The sequence below is a fragment of the Camelina sativa genome, chromosome 5 (genome assembly GCF_030686135.1).
Source record: "Camelina sativa cultivar CO46 ecotype springtype chromosome 5, ASM3068613v1".
NCBI classification, from domain to species: Eukaryota; Viridiplantae; Streptophyta; class Magnoliopsida; order Brassicales; family Brassicaceae; genus Camelina; species Camelina sativa.
This window is the reverse complement of record NC_141884.1, coordinates 8,749,969-8,770,320: the sequence shown is the minus strand read 5'-3', so window position 1 is coordinate 8,770,320 and position 20,352 is coordinate 8,749,969. Positions and strand designations below refer to the sequence as shown.

Sequence of the window (20,352 nt, the reverse complement as noted above, 5' to 3'; positions counted from 1 at the left end):
AGGAATTGGAGAAGACGCAATGGTAAATTAAACATTTCCAGATGCCATCATGATAAGATTTATCCAACTACCAAAAAGGTTCAGCATTCTTACTTTATTGTAAAGGAAATAGAACAAAGCTTCAGATGACGATAAAAAAGATAAGGAACCACTTCATTACAAAACCAGCTAACGTTTTGATATAGATCATATTTATACGTAAAACCCAAGTCATTCCTCTAACGGTGTTTGCGCTTTTCAGGACCAATAATCTTGCCATCTTGGCAAGCCATTCGGGCTTGTATGAGTTGTGCAATTGCCAATCCAAACAACACTCCAGGAGTAAATCCTATAGCCACTGCTTTCCAGTTCAACACCTCTCCTGCTTCTTCCTCTTGGTCTCCTTTTGAAAAATCTTAGTTGCGGATATCTCGTATATATGCGCATCCTTATCTGCCTACCTTGTATATATGCGCAATTTACTTGAGATAATATTTACACAACGTAAAGAAGAAGAAAATGTGTCCATCCCATGAGAAGCAAGTCTAGTTTATAAATTAAATATAATAGGGAAATATCCTTTTTAGCAATACGTTAAGCGCCTTTTGGCTATATGTTGTATCGTAAGCTACGTACGAAGAAGAAAGAAGATCAAAAATTCATTCAATCAAATAAACTAAACTTTTTCGACCCTAATTTTACTCTTCCTAACTCTTTTAGTATCTCGTTTCTTCTCCCAAAGAGAAAGTAATTGTGTCTCTCATCTATCAACCATGAACAACTTCTTCGGCATGTCAAAAGGAAAACATGTAAGATCTCTCTTCCTTGCTCGAAACCACTTGTATTGGGTATGTGAATATCTGCTGTTTCGTAGTCGTGTTTATTTATGCGTGCGTTCGCAGGCATCAGCTAGAGAGAATGAGTTATCATTGTACGGATTTGGAAATCATGGCTTAAAGATAAAGCAAGATCGTGTTAGAAGAATGGTTCGATGCGCCGGAATATGGCACAACACACAACTGTAAGCGACTTGTCCTTAACTTGTTCTTTACTACTCTCTCTACTCTCCTCTTTTCTTTTACTTAAAGCATTAAAGTGAAGTAAAGAATTGATGCGAAGTAAGTAATGTGAAGTAAAGAATAAAGTTTGTGTATTAATATGAAGTAAAGTATAAAAAATAAAATATGTGAAGAAAGAAATATGCTATATATGTAATATTCCTTAAGAGATGTACTATAAATACGAAACCTTGGTGAAGATAAATCTTCATAAGTTTGAGTGTCTAAAATCAGTCCTTTGTAATCCTTTGAGTGTTTAATAAAATAAAGTTTCCACTAAATTTGAATCGATTCATTTGTTTTGTTTCGAACCCAATTCTTGAAGTTTCAGTTTTTTACTTTCAAATTCCTCTGTTCGGATCCAGTTATGGCCGTTTCGTTGTTGATTTGTTTCTCTCTTTCCCAAAAATTTTCGTTTTCTTCTTCTTTGTAAACGTCATCAATAAACACAAACACACACAAGCCTAGCTCCTATATTAACACATACAAATTTCTATATAATCACAAACACAAGTCTCTATACAGTATACATAAACACTAATACACAAGATGAACAACGCACAAGGGAAGTCAGTTTTGATTTTTTTTTGCTTCACATCCTAAAAACAAAAAAAAGTTATACCTTGTAAAAAAATTCCATAAAAGTATGTCCCTCTAATTTCTAATAATTTATATGTGAAATTAATTTCGTTTTTTTTTTTCTTTTCAAATGAAAGTATTTGGTTCCAAGACGCCATCTAATCATGCGATTAAAAAGTATAGAGTCACCATTGTTTGAGATTATGAGAATTTCTGAGTTGAGGAAACCGATAATCTACGTGAACTTCTTACTAATATTGGCGTTGCCTTAACAATACTAGTTCATCGTCTATTCATCCATGATAATCCAATAGGGTTCGACAAATGCAAAAAAAAGTAATTTTGAAGCTGTTAACATTCTGACTAATAGTGGATTTTGTTTAGGATACATATAAAAGGACATCCTCTTTTCATGTTGTTCCAAAACCATATACCATTTATCTATGTCTTAAGAAGGGACTTGATTCTCGCCTTCCATGATTTTCTTTCTAATCTCATAGATTTGAAGATTAAATCAAATATTTTCTTTCATGCTATAATCAAATCTTTTCTCAAGACATAGGGAAATGGTATATGGTTTTGGAACAACATGAAAATAGGATGTCCTTTTATAGGTAGTCCAAACAGAATCCACTCTTATTCATAATATTAATAGCTGCAAAATTACTTCTTTTGCATTTGCCGAATCCCATTAGAATACCATGGATGAACAGACGATGATCTAGTGTTTTTAAGGCAACACCAATATTAGTAAACAATTGATGTAGATTATCGGTTTCTTTGACCCAGAGATTCTCAAAATCCCAAAAAATGGTAATTCCATAATCTTTAATTGTATGATTAAGATAACGTCTTGGAACCATATGCTTTCATTTGAAGAGAGAAAAAAAAACGAAATTACTATCACAATAAATTATTAGAAATTAGAGGGACATAATTTTATGGACTTTTCTTACATGGTATAACTTCTTTTCTTACCTTGTGTGTTGTTCATCCTGTGCATTTGTGTTTTATGTATAGAGAGACTTGTGTTTATAAATATAGAAGCTAGGCTTGTGTCTGTTTGTGTTTCTCAATGACATTTATATAGAAGTAAAAAAAAAACTAAAAATTTTTGGAAAGAGAGAAACAAATCAAAATTAAAACGACCATAATTGAATTCAAAACTAGCAGCGGAGGGATTCAAAAGTAAAAACTGAAACGTCAAGAATTAGGTTTGAAACAAAACAAATGAATTGATTCAAATTTAGTGGAGAATCTCGTGCTCTCTTCCGGTGGACGAAATCATTTGGAGGCAAGCAATGAGAATAGGATTCCCTTGTCATATGTTGCACATTTTCACAAACAGTCACCCACGGTGTGTCGTGATTCATTGTGAAAATAATTGACTCGCTAGTGACTTGTATTGTTTATCACCAGTAAGACGTACATATATGTCTTTATTCAAGTTTCATGTTTAGTCGATCCATCTTGCTTTTAACAAGATCGACAAGATAGAATATGAATCTGTTTTAAGTAATATGAATCTGTGTAAGCCGAGACCTTCTAGTCATTATCAATGACATTCCGGTTTTAAGTAACCGAGAAAATTTGATGTTGGTAGAATTGTTGCCTGCCCGCTATTGGACTCTATCGACGTTAGTAAGTGTGGTTTTTGCTAATGTTGCATTTAAGATCTCTCAATGGCTGTTAAAGGTAGGCATATGGTTTGTACAACTAACTAAGGATTTTGTTTATTCTCCTCTCCGATTGTGTCTTTTGGAAGGGCTAGTAATGGCAATTAAAGCTTTGTGCAAGACAACACCTTCTCCAAGTGTCCTTTCAGGTTCTTGGTTTTCAAGACTCTTGTCTTGTCCAACGTGTAACCACCCTTTCCAGGGATCTTTGGCACACGTACGGAATCCAAACACCGCATTCTTTCTTTTACAACGTTTGCGGCAACGGTTATCACAGTGGCTGACTATGTGGCAGTGGTCGGTTATCCTTCACCTCGAGTGGCCTCACTTTGTTGGGCACCTCTTTATCTTTGGGACTTGTTGTCCCTTTTATTTATCTTATCACTTTTATGGTATCAAGTCAAGCCTTAAAGCTTGTTTGTTGTACTTCTCAACATTATTGTTTGTAGTTTATTTTGTCCTCCTGTATAAGTTTATTGGTGTATTTGGCTCCTCTTCAAAAGAAGCTTGTAAACCTTTAATCTAATATAATGGAGTGTTTGATGGAAAAAAAAAAAGAATATGAATCTGTTTAGAGAGCTTTTTCATATAGGATTGTTTTAGTGTGTGGAGACTTCAATAAAATGATAAATTCTTGCAACTAATTATTTGGGTTTAAAAAAAATCGGAAAAATTCAACATACTTAAATAGTAAATCTTAAAGCAATGTTTGGGTTAAGGAGTCGTCTTCCAAAAGAGCTGGAATACAAGTGGAATAAATAAAACGAAAACACACCAGAAAAATAATAATACTATTAGGAAACCAAAGGCCAAAGCCTCAACAGGATTTAATGTAACCACGTATGGGGAGAGCAACATACATCCCACCATATATGGCTGAGATGACCAAACATTGTGACACACATCCGGTCCTCAACAGACGCTCTCACTGCAATGTCTGCTAAGCTAATCATAAGGTAAATCTAAAGAGTTGTAACTCTTCACTCATCTAATGACACCACACTTAATGTATGAAATTAATAAATCTAAGTAAAAACATTACTAAGAAACTCAATTCTCTTCCAACAAGTCCCTTGTATAGAAAATATGAAATATTAGCAGAGTGAATGAGGTGATGAGCATATGCATCACTATTGACTAGACTCCCGAAGGCCGAAGTCATCCTGCCATCAGTGCCATGCATGCATTTACCCAAAATTAAGACGTGTATAAGAATCAAACGAAGCTTACTTCTAAACTTAAATATAAACAGAAGACACTCACTTGAGAATGAATCTTAGAGCATGGGCATTGGTGTATACTTGGTTTTGGTCTCCTAAATTTAATAATATTATTATGAGAGTTTGTTATTTTTAGTATGAGCATTGGTGTCCATTTGTATTTGGTCCCCCGAATAAATTAATAATATTTTCAAAGTTTAAATATTAATTATTTAAAGTTGGAAAAACAAAAATATACAATTTAGAAATTTTATTCAACTTAAAAACAAAAACAGAAATTTACTTACAAGTACATAGTACATCCTTAGTCACAATTCATAGTACATCCTTGGTGTCTTTACTTACAAGTACATAGTACATCCTTAGTCACAATTCAATTTATGTGACTAATACGCATGAACAATGAACAAACCACACAAAAATGTCACCAACCAAGAAATCATAATCAAGAATCAAGCATATCAATTAACAAGGCTATCTAACTACAGATTACTAGTCTCTTGCCCTAAACATTACACAGCTAGTTTGTATGAGTTACTACCATATCTTAATCTGAGGTAAAGGGATTCAACTTTTATGAGTTACAACTACTTTTGTTAAGTTACTACTGGAGAATAAATTTTTGCTAAATCGATAATCCTACACAAAAAGCTATGAACAAGCTACACACAAAGACTAACCCTGAAGCAAATCATAAATATTTCAAATTGGAGGAAGAAGACATACCTTAAATTTCGCACAATTGAACCGCCGGACAAGCTTCGGGAGACACAGAAGTTGGAGATCGTCTTGCAATTGGTGGAAAAGTGGAAGAAATCCACGAGAGAATTTCATCGCCGTTGAGATGGAAGGGAGGATTCAAAAACTTTCTCTCGAGATTTCGTCCGGTGTTAACCCTACCCAAAGACGCCGGACAAGCTACAGAGGACACAGAATTTGGAGATAGGCGTGAAATCGGTGGAAAAGAGGAAGAAATCCACGAGAGAATTTCGTCGCCGTCGAGATGGAAGGGAGAATTCGAAAACTTTCTCTCGAGATTTCGTCCTGTGTTAACCATACCCAAAGACGCCGTACAAGCTACGCGAGACACAAAAGTTGGAGATAGACTTGAAATCGGTGGAACAAAGGAAGAAATCCACGAGGGAATTTCTTCACCGTCGAGATAGAAGGGAGAACTCGAAAAATTTCTCTCCGGATTTTGTCGATTGTTAACTCTACCCAAAGACCAACGCCAATCACCACCTTCCACGTCTCCAAGTACACAGACGAAAAACGTCGCGTTTTAAGAGTCGTTTTTTTGGTATTTGACTTTTTTTTTTTAAACAATTGTCGGGGGACGGCTCAAACCAACGCCAATGCACATGGTCTTAGTCCACGTTTCCACATCTCTAGCTAGTCCTTTTTTTTTTAGCATGTCTCTTCCATCTACAATTAATGGTTTGTTGCCTCATTTCTTAGTTGCTAAAAGAAGAAAAACACAAGCAACATTCTTAAGTCTTACAAGTTACAACCATACAAATCAAAGCTATGGGTCAGAGGACAAACCCGGATCATTACGTTCAAACCTATCACCTATGCTTGAGCATGAAATAATATTCTCCTTTGGTCGGTATGTTTGCAAAACTTATACAAAGCTTGAGGAGCAGAGAGACTTGAATATATATCATCAAGACGTACGTGAGCTTGGGTGACAACAACTTATAAGAGATAGGATTTTGGAATTGAATTATCAATATCGACTTAATTAAGGGTGTATATAAATGAATTATCAATAAAGTGTTTATTATTCGTTGATGTTTTTTTTTTTGGTAGAATTATTAATATTATTCGTTGATGTAAACTGAGTTATTCTCCGGTGACATCCGTCCAACACCAGACTGTTCCGGTGGAAATCTTTTGTGTGTGTTTGGATCGGTTTTTGCTTTCGTCATCGACCGCTCTCTTTTGACGGTGATGGACGGCTTCGCTTCCAGCATGAATTGGCCTCCTCGGCGATTCATGTCCGGTTTTGACTCCGGCGTGCGTTGGCCTCTTCGGCGATGTCATGTCCGGCTTAGCTTCCGGCATGCGTTGGTCTCCACGGCAGCGGATGTTCGGCTTAAGTTTTTAGTTTTTTTATGTTGTTGTGTTTTCTTTTTTTGGGTTGGGTAGATCTACTCTTTTTTGAAGATTGATAGTTTTTATGAAGAAGAAGATTAGGATTTTTACATTTGATGGAGTCTTTTTCTCAGCAAATTGGAACTCGCCTTTTTCTGTAGGTGCAGATCGAGATACCTCTGTTGTTCGCCGGCGTTTTCGGCCGGAATAGACGTTTTCTGGCGATACTTCCCGATGTCGGTGACCGGAGACCTGTCGACTTCAGCCTCTTCGACTTTGCACGTGTCTTCTTTAGCGTTGGTGCCACGTGTTTAGGGATTCACATAATTAATCTTCAATGAAGGGTTTCTATCTTGGGCTTAGGCCTTTATGTTTGGTTTCTTTATTTCGACTTCTGTATTTTGCTTGTTGTTGGGCTTTGGTAGATTGTAATATTGGCTTGGCCTGTTTCCTTTGGCTTTATATTATAAATAAAGACAGTTGTGACCAAAAAAAAAAAAAAAAAAAACTGAGTTATTCTTATTTCTTAATTATTTGTTAAAAAGCTCTTCTTGTTATTTACTATTTTACCCCTCGGGTTAAGTTGATGTAAGCTACGACGTCGTTTGGAATGAACTATAAACAGTAAAAACGATCGCAGTATTTGTTTGTTATCAAGAAAATAATCAAAATTCTTCAGTCAAAGATTCTGAGAAAGAAGGAAAAGTTGGAAAGTCCCGCCCAAAATTGTTGACGACGACGATGGCTGATCCGGAGGAATCTAACAAAACCTGCAATGAATCTTCGCCGGAGGTTTCAGTAACAGAGAAATCCACGGCGGCGGAGTCTTCATCTACTCGAGAAACAACAACGATCAACAATCCACCTTGTGTTTTGAATCAGGTTGATCCGTCAACACCGTTCGATTCAAGATCGAACCAGAATCCGTCGACAGCAACAATAAGAACCATCGATGCTTCTGGGGCTGGGAGTTCGAATCTGGCGACGACGGAGATATCTTTTGCAGAGAAGAAACAACGCTTCGAACTATTCCGAGAAGTGGCTCCTGGAAATGGAATGTCTCTGCAAGAAATCTTCAATTTCCTCGAACGCTTTGATTGGGATGTAAACGTAGCCGTAAACCACTTATTGTATCCCCAGCAAGCTCCTCCACCACAGTCTTCGTATTCTTTTGACGAGGATTATGATCACGATGATGTTGATGATGATGATGATTATCAGGTGATGATTGATCAGTCGGTTTCACTGGAGCGGCTTTCTCAGGCTTATATCCCGGTGACTGCGGGAGATGATATAGCGGCTGCTTTTGCTGCAGAGACGATGAGTCACAGAGATCCTCCTCTTCCACCGTTACATTTACCGTCATCACTATCTTCACTTGGCAACTATCAATTCGGGAGCTCTTCTTCATCTTCTCGGTAATTTTCATTTGTTTTATCTTCTTGTTATTTCTTGATTTAGGGTTTAGTTGTGATTTCTTGATTTAGGGTTTTTAATTTTCATACCCCTTTTGTCTACTTGTACAGTTTGATGGGCGATGACGTGCATGACACGGGAGAGTTACACGATGTACCTATAACGTCTTCATCTCAAGTGCAGGTACTAATCTTCTCTTTCTCTGCCTTACTGTGCTGTATTCTCAAAAACAGAACATTTTAGTGCAGAGTTTGAATCTTAGTTTAATCTTTGGCTTTGTTGTTTACTCTGTTTTCTTAAAGATCGTTTTATAAAGTAGGGAACTCTACGTAGATGCACACAGATTTGTGTTTGCTTTATGATGAAGGAACTGTTTACATTTTTCTCCATTCAGATTCAGGAAAGTAGCAGGAGGAGTTCAGCTCAAATCAGGGAAGACCCTCCTCCGCCATATAAGGTTGATAAAATCTGCAATGAAATTGGAGTGTGTCGTTCTGAAGCACTCTATTACCTCCAAGGATTCGATTGGGATTTGGCTTCTGCGATGGAGGCTTGCCGGAAACAAACATTGCCTCCCCCTAAGTCTTTGCCAGGAGTTTCTGTGAATGAGGTATCCGTGGCGGCGGTGGAGCCAACATCGAGGCCAGTGGTGATGAGCTCACGTCGGATTTCGAATGCGTTGCGGATTCAGACAGAGCAACTTCCGCCATTGGAAAATGAAACAAATGATGAAAAGATCAAAAATGTCTGCCATGTCACTGGAGCGCCTCCATCAGTCGCAGAGGCTTACCTCAATCACTACAAATGGCATGTACAAAAAGCCGTCAACTCTTTAATGGACGAGTGCTTTGAAGATTCGAATCCGCAGCTTATCTCAGAGGATGATCATTCGACTACACAGTTTCAGGCTTCCGGGAGCTCTTCTTCCAGGTGACTTCCCGTACATACTTACTTAGTACGAGTCTCTCTCTTTGCTGAACATCCATATCTGAGAATCTTTTTATTTTTCCGCCATTCACTTAGTTTCATGAACGTTGTTGACCCGACCGAGACAGAAGAGTCACTCAAAAAAGCTAGTGATGAAGGTGTCCCCGTAGCTATTCCTCCATTGGCATCGTCTCAAGTGGATGTAACTTTTCTTCTCTTCCTCTGCACTAGTTTACTATAGTCTTTGCTACTTTCTCCTATTCTGTTAGCCTGCAAGCTTAGCTTAAACAATAGAACCTGGAAATGAAAGCATAGAGATGTTAGTTTTATCACCTGGTGTTACTTTGTCTGTTATCTCCATTTCCTCTTCTGAGCAATAGAGTTTTTGTCATCATGATATTGTCAGGAAAAATTGAAGGGTAAGGCTGACGAGGAAGATTCAAGCACGGAGAAAATTATGATAACTATCATATTTCACGATAAGAAAGAGGCAACTATTCCTTTTAGACCAGACCAAACCGTCAGAGACATCCACTATGAGATTGAAGTGCGAAGACCATATGACAGGAGCGACTTCACTCTCATGTCTACAAATTTCGACGACTGCAAGGATTTGGATACAACGATCGAAAAAGTTTCTAAAGGTTCTACGACTTTCATTCAGGTCTACCGTGACTAGCTTTGGTTTTATACAATTTACAGAGAGATATGGAGGGGGAGAGAGAGAAATAGATGTATATGACTTTACAGAAGATTCTTGCCTTGTGTAGAAAGGAAAGAGAAAAAAACAGAACAGAGCAGCTTCATACTTGGTTTTTTTAAATAGGAATGGATAAGGAGGGAGTTCTTATAGCTTTGGTTTATGTACAGTTGTTACTGCGATATATGAAAACATAGAGACAACTGAAACAACTGATTGTTCTTTTTTTTTTCAACCTTTAATTCCTATTTGTCTAATCTCACGAGTCTTTTTGCCTTTTCTAGTTTTCTACATCACAATCTTCTCTTTTCACTATGTAACTTATCCATCAAAAGTTAAATCATGACTCTTATTTAGTATTCTCTACTACTATAGTACTATATCAAGTTTGAGTTTCATATTTACTATCTCTGTGATTTGGCATTAACATACATGTTCATTGTTTCATCCTCTGCTAGTCCTCATCTCTTTTATTTCACTTATGTTTTTAGTTCTAAGTCGTTGATTGACAAATGACAACAATAAAATTCAGCATTCTTTCGGGTTGTAATTACTGGAAATTGTCTTCTGAACATTAGGGAAGGCCATTTAATGGTTGAGGGTGTTCTTAAATGATTCTTAAGTTATATTTTTTGGTTTTTAGTTTTTGGCTTTTGATTTTTTAGATTTTTAGTTTTATTGTAATAGAATTTGATTTGATTTACAGAAGGAGATAGAAAAAAAATAGGTATCGTGATGAGTTTTGAATGAAGAAAATATCGGTTTTAAAAAAACAAAATCTAAAAACTATGCTAGAATCTACTACTGTATAATTCAAAGTCTAATTATTAATTTTATTAAATAAAAAAGGGAAAAACATTAATTATGAAAGTATTTATATTGATTTTATTCGTCAGACGCAAATAAAACGGTCTCTTCTTGCTTTTGGCACTGTTATTTTACCCTTCCAGCCTTCGTGTTTGTGAATGTAACCTAACCGATGTCGTTTTAGATTTTATCTCTTATAACAAAACGACGAAGTCGCGTCAAGAGAACTAATAGTTATTCACCATTTTGCCCCTCACTTTTAGTCGATATTTACACGACGTCGTTTGTGACTGCACTAAAACGAAGCAGTGTTTACTTCTTTGGAAAAAAAAAAAAAGATTCTGATTGTAAAGTGCCGCCCAAATCGGTGACGACGATGGCTGCTGATACGGCGGAATTGAACCGAATCTGCGATGAACTTGGAGTCCCTCGAGAAGAAGCACTCTATTACTTAGAAGGATTAGACTGGGATTTTTCTTCGGCGTTGGAAGCTTGCCGCGTCAAAACCCTGCCTTCCTTCAGGGCTAAATCTTCTCCGACGACGACGACGGAGTCTTTAGTAACCGCGAAATCCACGGCGGCGGTGTCTTCATCTCCTCGATTAACAACAACGATCAACAATCCACCTTGTGTTTTGAATCAGCAGGTTCCGTTTCCTTCAACACAGCCAAGATCGTTCTTCGATTCGCCTCGGAGTTCGAATCCGCCGGCGACGGGAGTATCGCCTGAAATTAAAAAAGAACTAATCGAGCGGTTCCGAGATGTGGCTTATGGACTGTCTCTGGAAGAAATCTTCGCTTATCTTGAACGGTTCAATTGGAATATCGACGCAGCCGTAAACCATTACTGGGTACAACGAGAATCGGTGGAGACTCCGTATTCGTCAGGCTCAGTGACGATGTTGATGATGATCGCGATCTTCATGAGATGATTGATGAGTCGTGTTTGCAGCGGATTCCAGAAGCTTATAATATTCCGACTCTTGAAGGGTTTTCGAAAGATGAAACATCGGTGGCGTTGGCTGCTGAGATGATGGAGCGTAGAGGTCCGCCTCTTCCTTCGTTACATTTACCGTCATCACTATCTTCAGTTGGCTATCAAGTCGGGAGCTCTTCTTCTTCTTTTGGGTAACTTTTTCATTTTCTTGTGATTTCTTGATTTAGGGTTTTAAGTTGAGAAAGAATCTTACTTTTTGTTCTACTTGTATAGTTTGATGGACTTTGATATGCCTGAGTTACACGATGTGCCTATAACGTCTTCGTCTCAAGTTCAGGTACTAATCTGATGTGTTCTCAAATTGTGTTTGGTAGGCTTTGGTTTTATCTGTTTTCTTAAGATCGTTTTGTATTTTATCCATTCAGATTCAGGGAAGTAGCAGTTCTGCTCAGATAAAGGAAGACCACCCTCCGCCATATAAGGTTGATACAATCTGCAACGAAATTGGAGTGTGTCGTTCTGAAGCACTCTATTACCTCCAAGGATTCGATTGGGATTTGGCTTCTGCGATGGAGGCTTGCCGCAAAGAAACATTGCCTCCCCTAAAGGCTAAGTCTTTGCCAGTGGTTTCTTTGAATGAGGTATCCGTGGCGCCAACATCGGGGCCAGTGGTGATGAACTCACGTCGGATTTCGAATACGTTGCGGATTCAGCCAGAGCAACTTCCGCCTAAGGAAGATGAACTGTTGTCTGATACGAAGGCTGAAAGTATCAAGCAATTTTGCGAGTTCACTCGAGTGGCTCCAGGTTTCGCAGTATCTTACCTCGAAAGCTGCAAATGGAATGTACAAAATGCCATCATCTCTTTCATGGAAGAGCCGGAGCGTATCATCCCCTCAGAGACGGTAACATCCAAGGCATTACCTTCACAATCACAGTTTCAGACTTCTGGGAGCTCTTCTTCTAGGTGACTTCCCCGTATATACTTTTACTTTGTATGAGTCTTTCTGTTGTTATTTCAAGATCTCTGAACATCAATATCTGATTCACCTATTTGTACAGTTTCATAAACGTTGATCCGACCGAGACAGAAGCTTCACTCGAAGAAGCTAGCGATGAAAGTGTCCCCGTAGCTATTTCTCCATTGGCATCGTCACAAGTGGATGTAACTTTCCTTCTCTTCCTCTGCACTATTATGTCTTGCTACTTTCTCCAATTGTGTTAGCCTGAAAGCTTAGCTTAAAATAGAACTTGGCAATGAAGAATAGAGATCTTGGTTTTTATAAATGTATATCTCCTGATGGTGTTACTTTGGATTGACCTTGTCTGTTTTCTCCATTTTCCATTCCGAGCATTGAGTTTTGTCATCATAATATTTTCAGGGAAATTTGAAGGGTAGTGCTGTCGAGGAAGATTCAAGCACGGAGGCCGTACTAGCTGCGCCGGATACTATTACAACGACGATCATACTTCTCGATGGGATAGAGGCAAAGATACCTTTTAGATTCGATCAAACCGTCAGAGACATCCGCAATGCCATTGACGCGCTAAGACCAGATGCCAGCAAAAACTATGATCTCATGTCTGCAGATAGCATCGAGGATTTGAATACAACGGTCAAAAAACTTTCTAAAGGTTCTACAAGTTTGGTGCAGGTCCAACGTGACTAGCTTTGGTTTTATACATTTCCATTAATAGAGATATGGAGGGAAAGAGAGCGAGATGTATATGATATGACTTTAGAAAGGCTTGCCTTGTGTAGAAAGGTAAATAGAATAGAGCAGCTTCATACTTGCTCTTTTTGAAATAGGAATGGGTAAGGAGAGAGTTCTTATAGCTTTGGTTTATGTACAGTTGTTACTTCGATATATGAAACAGAGACAACTGAAACAACTGTTGTTCCTTTTTATCACTTCCCTCTGCTTTGCTCTCTCATTTCCTCTGTTTCTTCATTATACTTTACAAAACACAGCAAATTCTTACTTTTTTTTTGGGATAGAGTAATTGGACAAGAAGCAATGGTGAATCATACCTTTCCAGATGCCATAATTATAAAATTAATCTAACTACCAAAAGTTCAGCATTCTTACTTTATTGACTAGGAAATAGAACAAAGCTTCACATGACGATACAAAAAACATAAGGAACCACTAACCAGCAACGTTTTGATATAGACATTTTGGGAAGACATTCTGGCTTGTATGAAGCAATGAGTTGTACAATTGCCAATCCAAACAACACTCCAGGAGCAAATCCTATAGCCGCTGCTTTCCAGTTCAACACCTCTTCTTCTTCTTCTTCTTCTTCTTCTTCTTCTTCTTCTTCTTCTTCTTCTTCTTCTTCTTTATGTAGGCCAAAAACGAGAGGCTCCCTAGTCCATTAGGAATAGTCCCTGAGAGTTTGTTTCTTGAAAGGTCTAATGATTCGAGCTCCGTAAGATTTTCCAAAGACAGAGGAATATGGCCTGTAAATGCGTTGTTCGACAAGTTGAGCGCAATCAATCCCTTCAAGAGACCAACAGATTCAGGAATTTGTCCTTCAAATCTGTTTCCTGAATAATCAATGGCGCCATAGAGAGTGAGCACTTTCACTTGCTCCATAAATAGACCTTTGTTTTGCAAATCTATAACATCTTCATATATATAGTAAACATTCTTGTAAGCTTCCTTGTTGTATACCATATATAAACTCCCATCTTCAGTCATCTTGTGAGATAATTCTTCCCAATTCATAAAGTAGTTTGGTGGCAAACTTCCACTAAAATTGTTATGTGATATATCAAGTATCCGCAGCTCGGGAAACCCTAGAGGTCCTTGATCATAAGGAGACATAGGACCATATAATTTGTTTGAACTGAGGGTAAGAACTTGCAAATTCGGTAACACCTTGAGCCAAAAAGGAAATGTGTCTTTGATAATGTTGTTGTCAACGCTTAGAAACTGAAGACGAGAGCAATTTACTAGAGACCTTGGAAGCTTTCCGGTTAGTTGATTGTAGCCAATGTCAAGTGTCTGCATAGAGGCACCAACATAGAACATGTCCGGGATACTTCCTTCCAAGTTGTTCTTCCGGAGTTTCACTATCCTAAAGTTACATAGGCATTGAGGAATTTGACCGGTGAAGTTGTTATAAGATAGAATAAGAAGCGTGAAAGGGCTGCGGTTGCATGTTGAAAGTGGTATATTCCCAGTGAAACTATTGTTTCGTGCGTTCAAGAGGTTGATAAAGGGTGGTGGATCAGGAAATGGTCCCTTAAAGTTATTTGATGCCAAGCTTAATATCTGCACCGATGAGTTTACTAAAACCTCTGCTGAAGAACCTTCGAAACCGTTGAGAGAATTGTTAGCAAGCCTCACCACGAGCAGATGCGGAAGGGTCCAGAACCACTTAGGGACTTTCCCTTTGATTTTATTGTGAGAAATGTCAATAAGCTCCAAGTTATGAAGGGTCTTCAAGAAATTTGGGAATTGGCCTATGTCGCAACCTGACAAGACTAATCTCTCCATGTTCAGTGGGAAATGTGAATATGAACGTAAACTAGTTTGGCTTCAGAAAGTTAAAACCATCTTCGTCAATAAATGGTGAGTAGTGTCTTCAGCTTTTTAAATGATGATTCTTCTATGTTCTGATAACAATGAAAACTTTACTATTGTCTCTAAACTACATGCAACTGAAAACAAATGTACACATCAAACTGCAAAATTCAATGTTATATATAAACAGAAGAAAAACACACTCCAGTTGAACCATAGAAAGAGAAATTGTGACTACACTAGTCTAATTTACCAAAAGAATAAACAACCAAAGTTGTCAAGTTGCAAGTCTACTAATATCTTTGACCCTTGTCTTTTGCTACTTGAGTTTTACACACATATCAGTGTTGTTGATCCTTAATGTTCTGTCTCCAACAGTGAAGAAGCGCTGATGCAGAATTGCAGATCTTTCTATCTTTGTGTTTTGTGAGACTCTCAAGCCTTAGCATGATCCGTCTTGTTTCAGGAGCTGTTGCGCTGATGGAAAAATCCTTGAGTAATGAGAGAGTGTCTACGCAGATTGATGCCTCTGCTTTAGCGGCCAGAAGTCCTTTTGCGTTAGCCACATCTGCAGATTTTTTGGCGATATCAAACAACTCCAACATCTCCGTCGAGTTCTTCTTCAAGGCTGGACATTGTTTAAGGTTTTGAGAATCTTTCAAAGGTGCCTGCTTCTTCTTCATCTGGAGAGTTGGTAAAACAGAGTTGAAAACTCGAGGCTTGTGCTTAATCTTTCCCGTTTCATGAGCCTTGGTGGATCTAGGGTTTTCAGAAAGTTTCATCGGTAGAGACCTTGCTGCAACAGACTTGGAATTTTCTTCAGGCTTGTGCTTAATCATTCCCGTTTCATGAGCCTTGGATCTAGATGGAGCTTTGTTGCAAGTAGAAGAGTTGTGTCCGCTTGAGTAAAAAAGACTCTTCATCCATGAGTTGAAGAGGAGATTAGCTTCAATTCTCAACTTTGGATTTTGATGATCTCTGAGACTCGCCAACGGAGGGATCGCATTGGAATCACAAAGATCTTTGACAGACGGACTCAAACTCTGCTTCATGAGTCGTAGAATATCAAAACAGCGATCATCCTCATGGGAATTCGCAGCTTTAATTGCAGAATATGCCAAACGGTGAAGATCAGATGATCTCTCTTCCATTGCAATCGCAATCTTCATCATCATCTTCTTCAAAATTCAAGTGTTTCCTCTGTTGAACGCTCCAAAACGTTGTAAGCTAGCTAGGGTTAAAAAAACACACACACAAGTTTGGATATCGGATTGAGGAAAGATAGAGAGAGAGAGGCTGGCTTTAAGCGTGTATCTGATTGATACCCTATTTATATAGACTGTAAGAGAAGAAGAGACTTCAGAAAAGGAAATTAAAGGAAGTAGCTTCCTTTGATCCCAAGGAATTCACGGATGAAACAAAGTCTCAGGTAGAGCTAAACCGACATCGTGTTGAGACAATATTTCCTTTCCTTCTTCCTGAGGGTAAATTCGTCAGAACAAGTATTTTAACGTTAACAAGATCTTAATCAGATTAGGAGTACATACACAAAGATCTTCCTTGTTGCTTCATTAATTGCGTTTGTTACGTTGCCAGTTGTCAAGTTAATTTCCAATTTTTAAAAATTGGGTTACATTGTATTTTTATAAAACTTTGGGGAGATTTTAGAATTTAGTAGAAACACATGGGTATCATCTGAAAAATGATGAAGCTTGCTTCTTCGTTGCGTTGTCTTCGTTGTTGTTGTTGGAGAGAGAGAGAGATACACTGAAAAAATCTGTGGACTTTGATCAATGGGCGAGTCAATTCGATTTTTCTCAATTCAATGGCGGATACTGCCACCGATCATCATCGCTTTACTTTTATATATTCCGATTATTGTCTCGGGAAGTTTCTTTAAACCGTTCAACGTCAGTTACGACCACCGGGCTCTAATCATCGCTGGCAAGAGGCGTATGCTCGTCTCCGCTGGAATTCACTACCCTCGAGCCACTCCTGAAGTAACTAATCTCTTTCACGGAACTTTCTAATTTCAGTAGCTCGACAATTTCTGATTTTTGTTCCTTTTTTTAATGCTTTGCTATTTGATATTGGTTGGATTGTTAAATGATCTTGAAATTGGGTTTTTCAGATGTGGTCTGATCTCATTGAAAAGAGTAAAGAAGGTGGAGCTGATGTGATTCAAACTTATGTGTTTTGGAACGGGCATGAGCCTGTCAAGGGTCAGGTTAGCTTAATTTTTTTTTTATTACTCTTTGTGTATGGTGTCTTGATTTTTTTTGGTAGCTCTCAGTGTTTTGATGATTTAATTTTCTATGGCTTGTTGTTTCAGTATAACTTTGAAGGAAGATATGACCTTGTCAAATTTGTGAAGCTTATTGGATCAAGTGGTCTTTATCTCCATCTACGCATAGGTCCTTATGTTTGTGCTGAGTGCAACTTTGGGTAATTTCTTCTTCTTCTTCTCTACCATTGGTGTCTCTCTTAGTTTTCTTTGTTATTCAGCTTTCTCTTTATTCCTTTTTTGCTTCAATTCTTCGTTAGGGGGTTCCCAGTGTGGCTGCGTGATGTTCCTGGCATAGAGTTTCGAACAGATAATGAACCTTTTAAGGTACACTTTTTACCTGGAATGCTCATTTCACTGTTTCTTTGTTATTGTAAATGTTTTAACTTTTTTTTAGCTTTGTTTAGACAATCATAGGTTTTCTGGTTGTTATTTTCTAGAAAGAGATGCAGAAGTTTGTAACGAAGATTGTGGATTTGATGAGAGAAGCAAAGCTGTTTTGTTGGCGATGACGGAAGATTGTGGATTTGATAACTAGCAGATGCGGAAGGGTCCAGAACCACTTAGGGACTTTCCCTTTAATTTTATTGTGAGAAATGTCAATAAGCTCCAAGTTATGAAGGGTCTTCAAGAAATTTGGGAATTGGTCTATGTCGCAACCTGACAAGACTAATCTCTCCATGTTCAGTGGGAAATATGAATATGAACGTAAACTAGCTGGTGATATACTATTACCAGAAAGATCAACGTTCAACAAAGATTCAAGAGAAGAGAATAGGTTTAAGTCTATTGGGTTACTTATATTTAGGAAAGAAAGATCAAGATCTTTGAGGGTGATGAACTTTGAGACGGCCTCTAAGATTTGTCCATCAAAATGGTTAAGCCCAAGGTATAGGGTTTCAAGCCTTGATGAAGAAGTGGAGTTTTGAACTTCAACTGAACCGGTGAAATGGTTTTCACTCAATTCAAGATATGACAAAAATGGCATGGAGAGCAGAGAAGAAGGGATGGTTCCGGTGAAGTGATTATGAGAAAGGTCCAGAACTGAGAGCTTAGTTAGATTCCATACATGTGGGAAACTACCGATGAGATCGTTATGGGAAGTGTTCAAATAGGTTAGCATGCTTAGGTTACTAATTTCGGAAGGGACTTGACCGATGAAGCCATTAGAGGAAAGGGACAAGACCTTTAATTTGTTGAGATTGCCGAATCCGGAAGGAAGTGAAGAGGAGGTGAAGTTGTTGTGAGAGAGATCAAGCGAACGGAGCTGATGCAGTCCAAAGAGGCTACTGTTGGCTTTGAGGATTCCATTGAGACAGCCACTAGGTAGCTGTAGCTTCGTGAGTGCACCTGTCGTGTTATCGCACCGGACTCCGTTGAAGTATTCACTATGGTTGCAACCGCGGGAATCAAACTCGTTCTTGAACTGCATAAGTGCTTGAATCTGGTCAGGGTGACAAGCATCAAGTCCAACAACAAGAGCATCAATCATTAAGATGCTTGAAGCAAAGGAAAAACAAAGTAAGAGTACAGAGAGAAAATGGAAACGAAGACATGACATGGTCATCCTGTATATTTTTGTTTTACAAATAGACAAAGAAGATGGTTAGATGGGTCTATTAAAAAATGATGTCTAAAGATCCAATCAACGAGATCAATGACGTAAAATCTCTAAACGTATAATTTTTGTTATGTTTAGATTTTTGAACCATATATCACACTCAGTAGCGTTACAGTTAAAAAATGGCATTAATCTGTTTACGGATTGAAGAAGACTTGGTCAAGTTTGGATTGTTAGGATTGTTCCGGTTTAGTCGGGTGATCTTTGAATGTTGTTTCTCAAGTAGTTGATTTGTTATGTAGTGACGCAGTTCCTTGTGTTTTTATCTTATGTTTTGTTCTATAATCCATGTGTGGGAGAATCAATATGTTTCCGTTTATGTTTTCACTCTCAAACCTTCAATCGTTTTTTTTAAGGCCCTTCACTTCAAAAAGAATGTGTCACACTCTTCGCCACATCACCACTTTGAAATTTGAATAATGTCTTTTTCTTCCAAACAACAGTCCACGCCCATATCCTATAACCACTGCTTTCCAGCTCAACACTTGTTCATCTTCCTCTTCGTCTTCTTCCTCAGACTGTTGTGTTGGTGACACATTACTCTCAAAGCAAGTTTCCTTCAAAGGAAGACCACAAAGCCCTGCATTCCCTTTAAAGGAGGATTCAGGTTGTCCAGTAATCTGTGTTCCTTGCGGTATTTCACCCTTGAGTTGATTGTGAGACACATTTATGTACGCCAAAAACGAGAGTGTCTTGAGTCCACCAGGAATAGTCCCTGATAGTTTGTTGTTTGACAAGTCTAGTGACTCGAGTTTCATAAGATTGGCGAAAGACAGAGGAATAGGGCCTGTGAAGGCGTTATTGGATAAGTTGAGTGCAATCAGTGCCTTCAAGAGACCAATGGATTCAGGAATCTGTCCTTCAAGTCTATTACTAGAGAAATCAATGGCTGCATAAGAAGTAAGAACCCTTTCTTGCTCCATACGTTGACCTTTGTATTGCAAATCTATAACATTCATATATCTATAACCGATTTCGTCGTATGGCTTCTCCTCATATACCATATATAAACCCCCATCTTCATTCATTGTGAGTGATGATGCTTTCCAGTTCATAAAGTAACTTGGTGACAAGCTTCCATCAAATTTATTACCAGATGTCTCAAGTATCCGAAGCATAGGAAACCCGAGAGGACCTTGATCCGGAGGAGATATTGAGCCGTAAAATTTGTTTGAACGAAGGGTAAGGACTTGCAAGTTCGGTAAAGCCTTGAGCCAGAAAGGAAACCTGTCTTTGATTCTGTTGTTGTCAACGCTAAGAAACTCTAACGATGAGCAGTTCAGAAGAGACCTTGGAAGCTTTTTGGTTAGTCGATTGTAGCCAACGTCTAATGTCCGTAGAGAGGCACCAACATAGAACCCATCAGGAATGCTTCCTTCAAAGTTGTTCTTCCAGAGCTTCACAAACTTGAAGTTACTTATGAAGAAACAGAGGATCTGTATGAGTTACAAGCTATCGCAGAATGTACCTGAAGGACTTTAGACGAAGCGGGAAAGTGTCAAGTTGTCTTTGCCAGCAC

General features: G+C 38.3%; 3 protein-coding genes, 2 long non-coding RNA genes and 2 pseudogenes across 9 annotated transcripts; 5 read left to right on the top strand and 2 right to left on the bottom strand.

Annotated features, from left to right (window-relative positions):
* The first annotated feature begins 476 nt into the window (after positions 1 to 476).
* LOC104786274 (uncharacterized) lies at positions 477 to 1,731 on the top strand. The gene is made up of 2 exons (XR_002037949.2): positions 477 to 788; positions 882 to 1,731. It is a non-coding gene; the product is annotated as an uncharacterized LOC104786274 (long non-coding RNA).
* A 3,406-nt stretch (positions 1,732 to 5,137) lies between these two features.
* LOC104789044 (receptor like protein 28 pseudogene) lies at positions 5,138 to 19,200 on the bottom strand (annotated as a pseudogene). The gene is made up of 3 exons (XR_015598046.1): positions 17,873 to 19,200; positions 13,585 to 14,879; positions 5,138 to 5,193 (listed from the first exon to the last, which is right to left on the bottom strand). The product of XR_015598046.1 is annotated as a receptor like protein 28 pseudogene (transcript).
* LOC147943420 (uncharacterized) lies at positions 6,005 to 7,056 on the top strand. 2 transcript variants are annotated; one of them, XR_015556502.1, is made up of 2 exons: positions 6,005 to 6,185; positions 6,777 to 7,056. It is a non-coding gene; the product is annotated as an uncharacterized LOC147943420 (long non-coding RNA). The 2 variants fall into 2 exon arrangements; XR_015556501.1 differs by lacking the exon at positions 6,005 to 6,185 and adding an exon at positions 6,196 to 6,603.
* On the top strand, positions 7,265 to 9,880 carry LOC147943419 (uncharacterized). The gene is made up of 5 exons (XM_087449649.1): positions 7,265 to 8,027; positions 8,136 to 8,208; positions 8,420 to 8,955; positions 9,049 to 9,154; positions 9,359 to 9,880. Exons 1-5 carry the CDS (start codon positions 7,351 to 7,353, stop codon positions 9,629 to 9,631), a joined length of 1,665 nt encoding a protein of 554 aa, XP_087305775.1. The 5' UTR covers positions 7,265 to 7,350; the 3' UTR covers positions 9,632 to 9,880.
* LOC104786272 (uncharacterized) lies at positions 10,732 to 13,307 on the top strand. The gene is made up of 5 exons (XM_010511632.3): positions 10,732 to 11,586; positions 11,669 to 11,732; positions 11,821 to 12,362; positions 12,458 to 12,560; positions 12,778 to 13,307. Exons 1-5 carry the CDS (start codon positions 11,387 to 11,389, stop codon positions 13,063 to 13,065), a joined length of 1,197 nt encoding a protein of 398 aa, XP_010509934.1. The 5' UTR covers positions 10,732 to 11,386; the 3' UTR covers positions 13,066 to 13,307.
* On the top strand, positions 16,595 to 19,165 carry LOC104786271 (beta-galactosidase 9). 2 transcript variants are annotated; one of them, XM_010511629.3, is made up of 5 exons: positions 16,595 to 16,928; positions 17,060 to 17,155; positions 17,261 to 17,373; positions 17,473 to 17,539; positions 17,653 to 19,165. In XM_010511629.3, the coding sequence occupies exons 1-5, from the start codon at positions 16,722 to 16,724 to the stop codon at positions 17,722 to 17,724; spliced, it is 555 nt and encodes a 184-aa protein (XP_010509931.1). In that variant the 5' UTR covers positions 16,595 to 16,721; the 3' UTR covers positions 17,725 to 19,165. The 2 variants fall into 2 exon arrangements, with proteins under 2 accessions (XP_010509931.1, XP_010509933.1); XM_010511631.2 differs by having other exon boundaries at positions 17,620 to 19,165.
* LOC104789042 (putative receptor like protein 25 pseudogene) lies at positions 19,127 to 19,951 on the bottom strand (annotated as a pseudogene). Its single transcript, XR_015556500.1, has one exon. The product of XR_015556500.1 is annotated as a putative receptor like protein 25 pseudogene (transcript).
* Positions 19,952 to 20,352: the final 401 nt, after the last annotated feature.

What these genes read in the sequence shown, in the direction of transcription:
- LOC147943419 (XM_087449649.1), top strand. Translation starts at nt 7,351, where the DNA reads ATGGCTGATCCGGAGGAATCTAACAAAACCTGCAATGAATCTTCGCCG. An exon ending in AGCTCTTCTTCATCTTCTCG is followed by an intron (nt 8,028 to 8,135) that starts GTAATTTTCATT and finishes CTACTTGTACAG; the next exon opens with TTTGATGGGCGATGACGTGC. An exon ending in TGGCATCGTCTCAAGTGGAT is followed by an intron (nt 9,155 to 9,358) that starts GTAACTTTTCTT and finishes TGATATTGTCAG; the next exon opens with GAAAAATTGAAGGGTAAGGC.
- LOC104786272 (XM_010511632.3), top strand. Translation starts at nt 11,387, where the DNA reads ATGATTGATGAGTCGTGTTTGCAGCGGATTCCAGAAGCTTATAATATT. An exon ending in CGTCTTCGTCTCAAGTTCAG is followed by an intron (nt 11,733 to 11,820) that starts GTACTAATCTGA and finishes TTATCCATTCAG; the next exon opens with ATTCAGGGAAGTAGCAGTTC. An exon ending in TCTGGGAGCTCTTCTTCTAG is followed by an intron (nt 12,363 to 12,457) that starts GTGACTTCCCCG and finishes CTATTTGTACAG; the next exon opens with TTTCATAAACGTTGATCCGA.
- LOC104786271 (XM_010511629.3), top strand. Translation starts at nt 16,722, where the DNA reads ATGGGCGAGTCAATTCGATTTTTCTCAATTCAATGGCGGATACTGCCA. An exon ending in ATGAGCCTGTCAAGGGTCAG is followed by an intron (nt 17,156 to 17,260) that starts GTTAGCTTAATT and finishes TTGTTGTTTCAG; the next exon opens with TATAACTTTGAAGGAAGATA. An exon ending in CAGATAATGAACCTTTTAAG is followed by an intron (nt 17,540 to 17,652) that starts GTACACTTTTTA and finishes GTTATTTTCTAG; the next exon opens with AAAGAGATGCAGAAGTTTGT.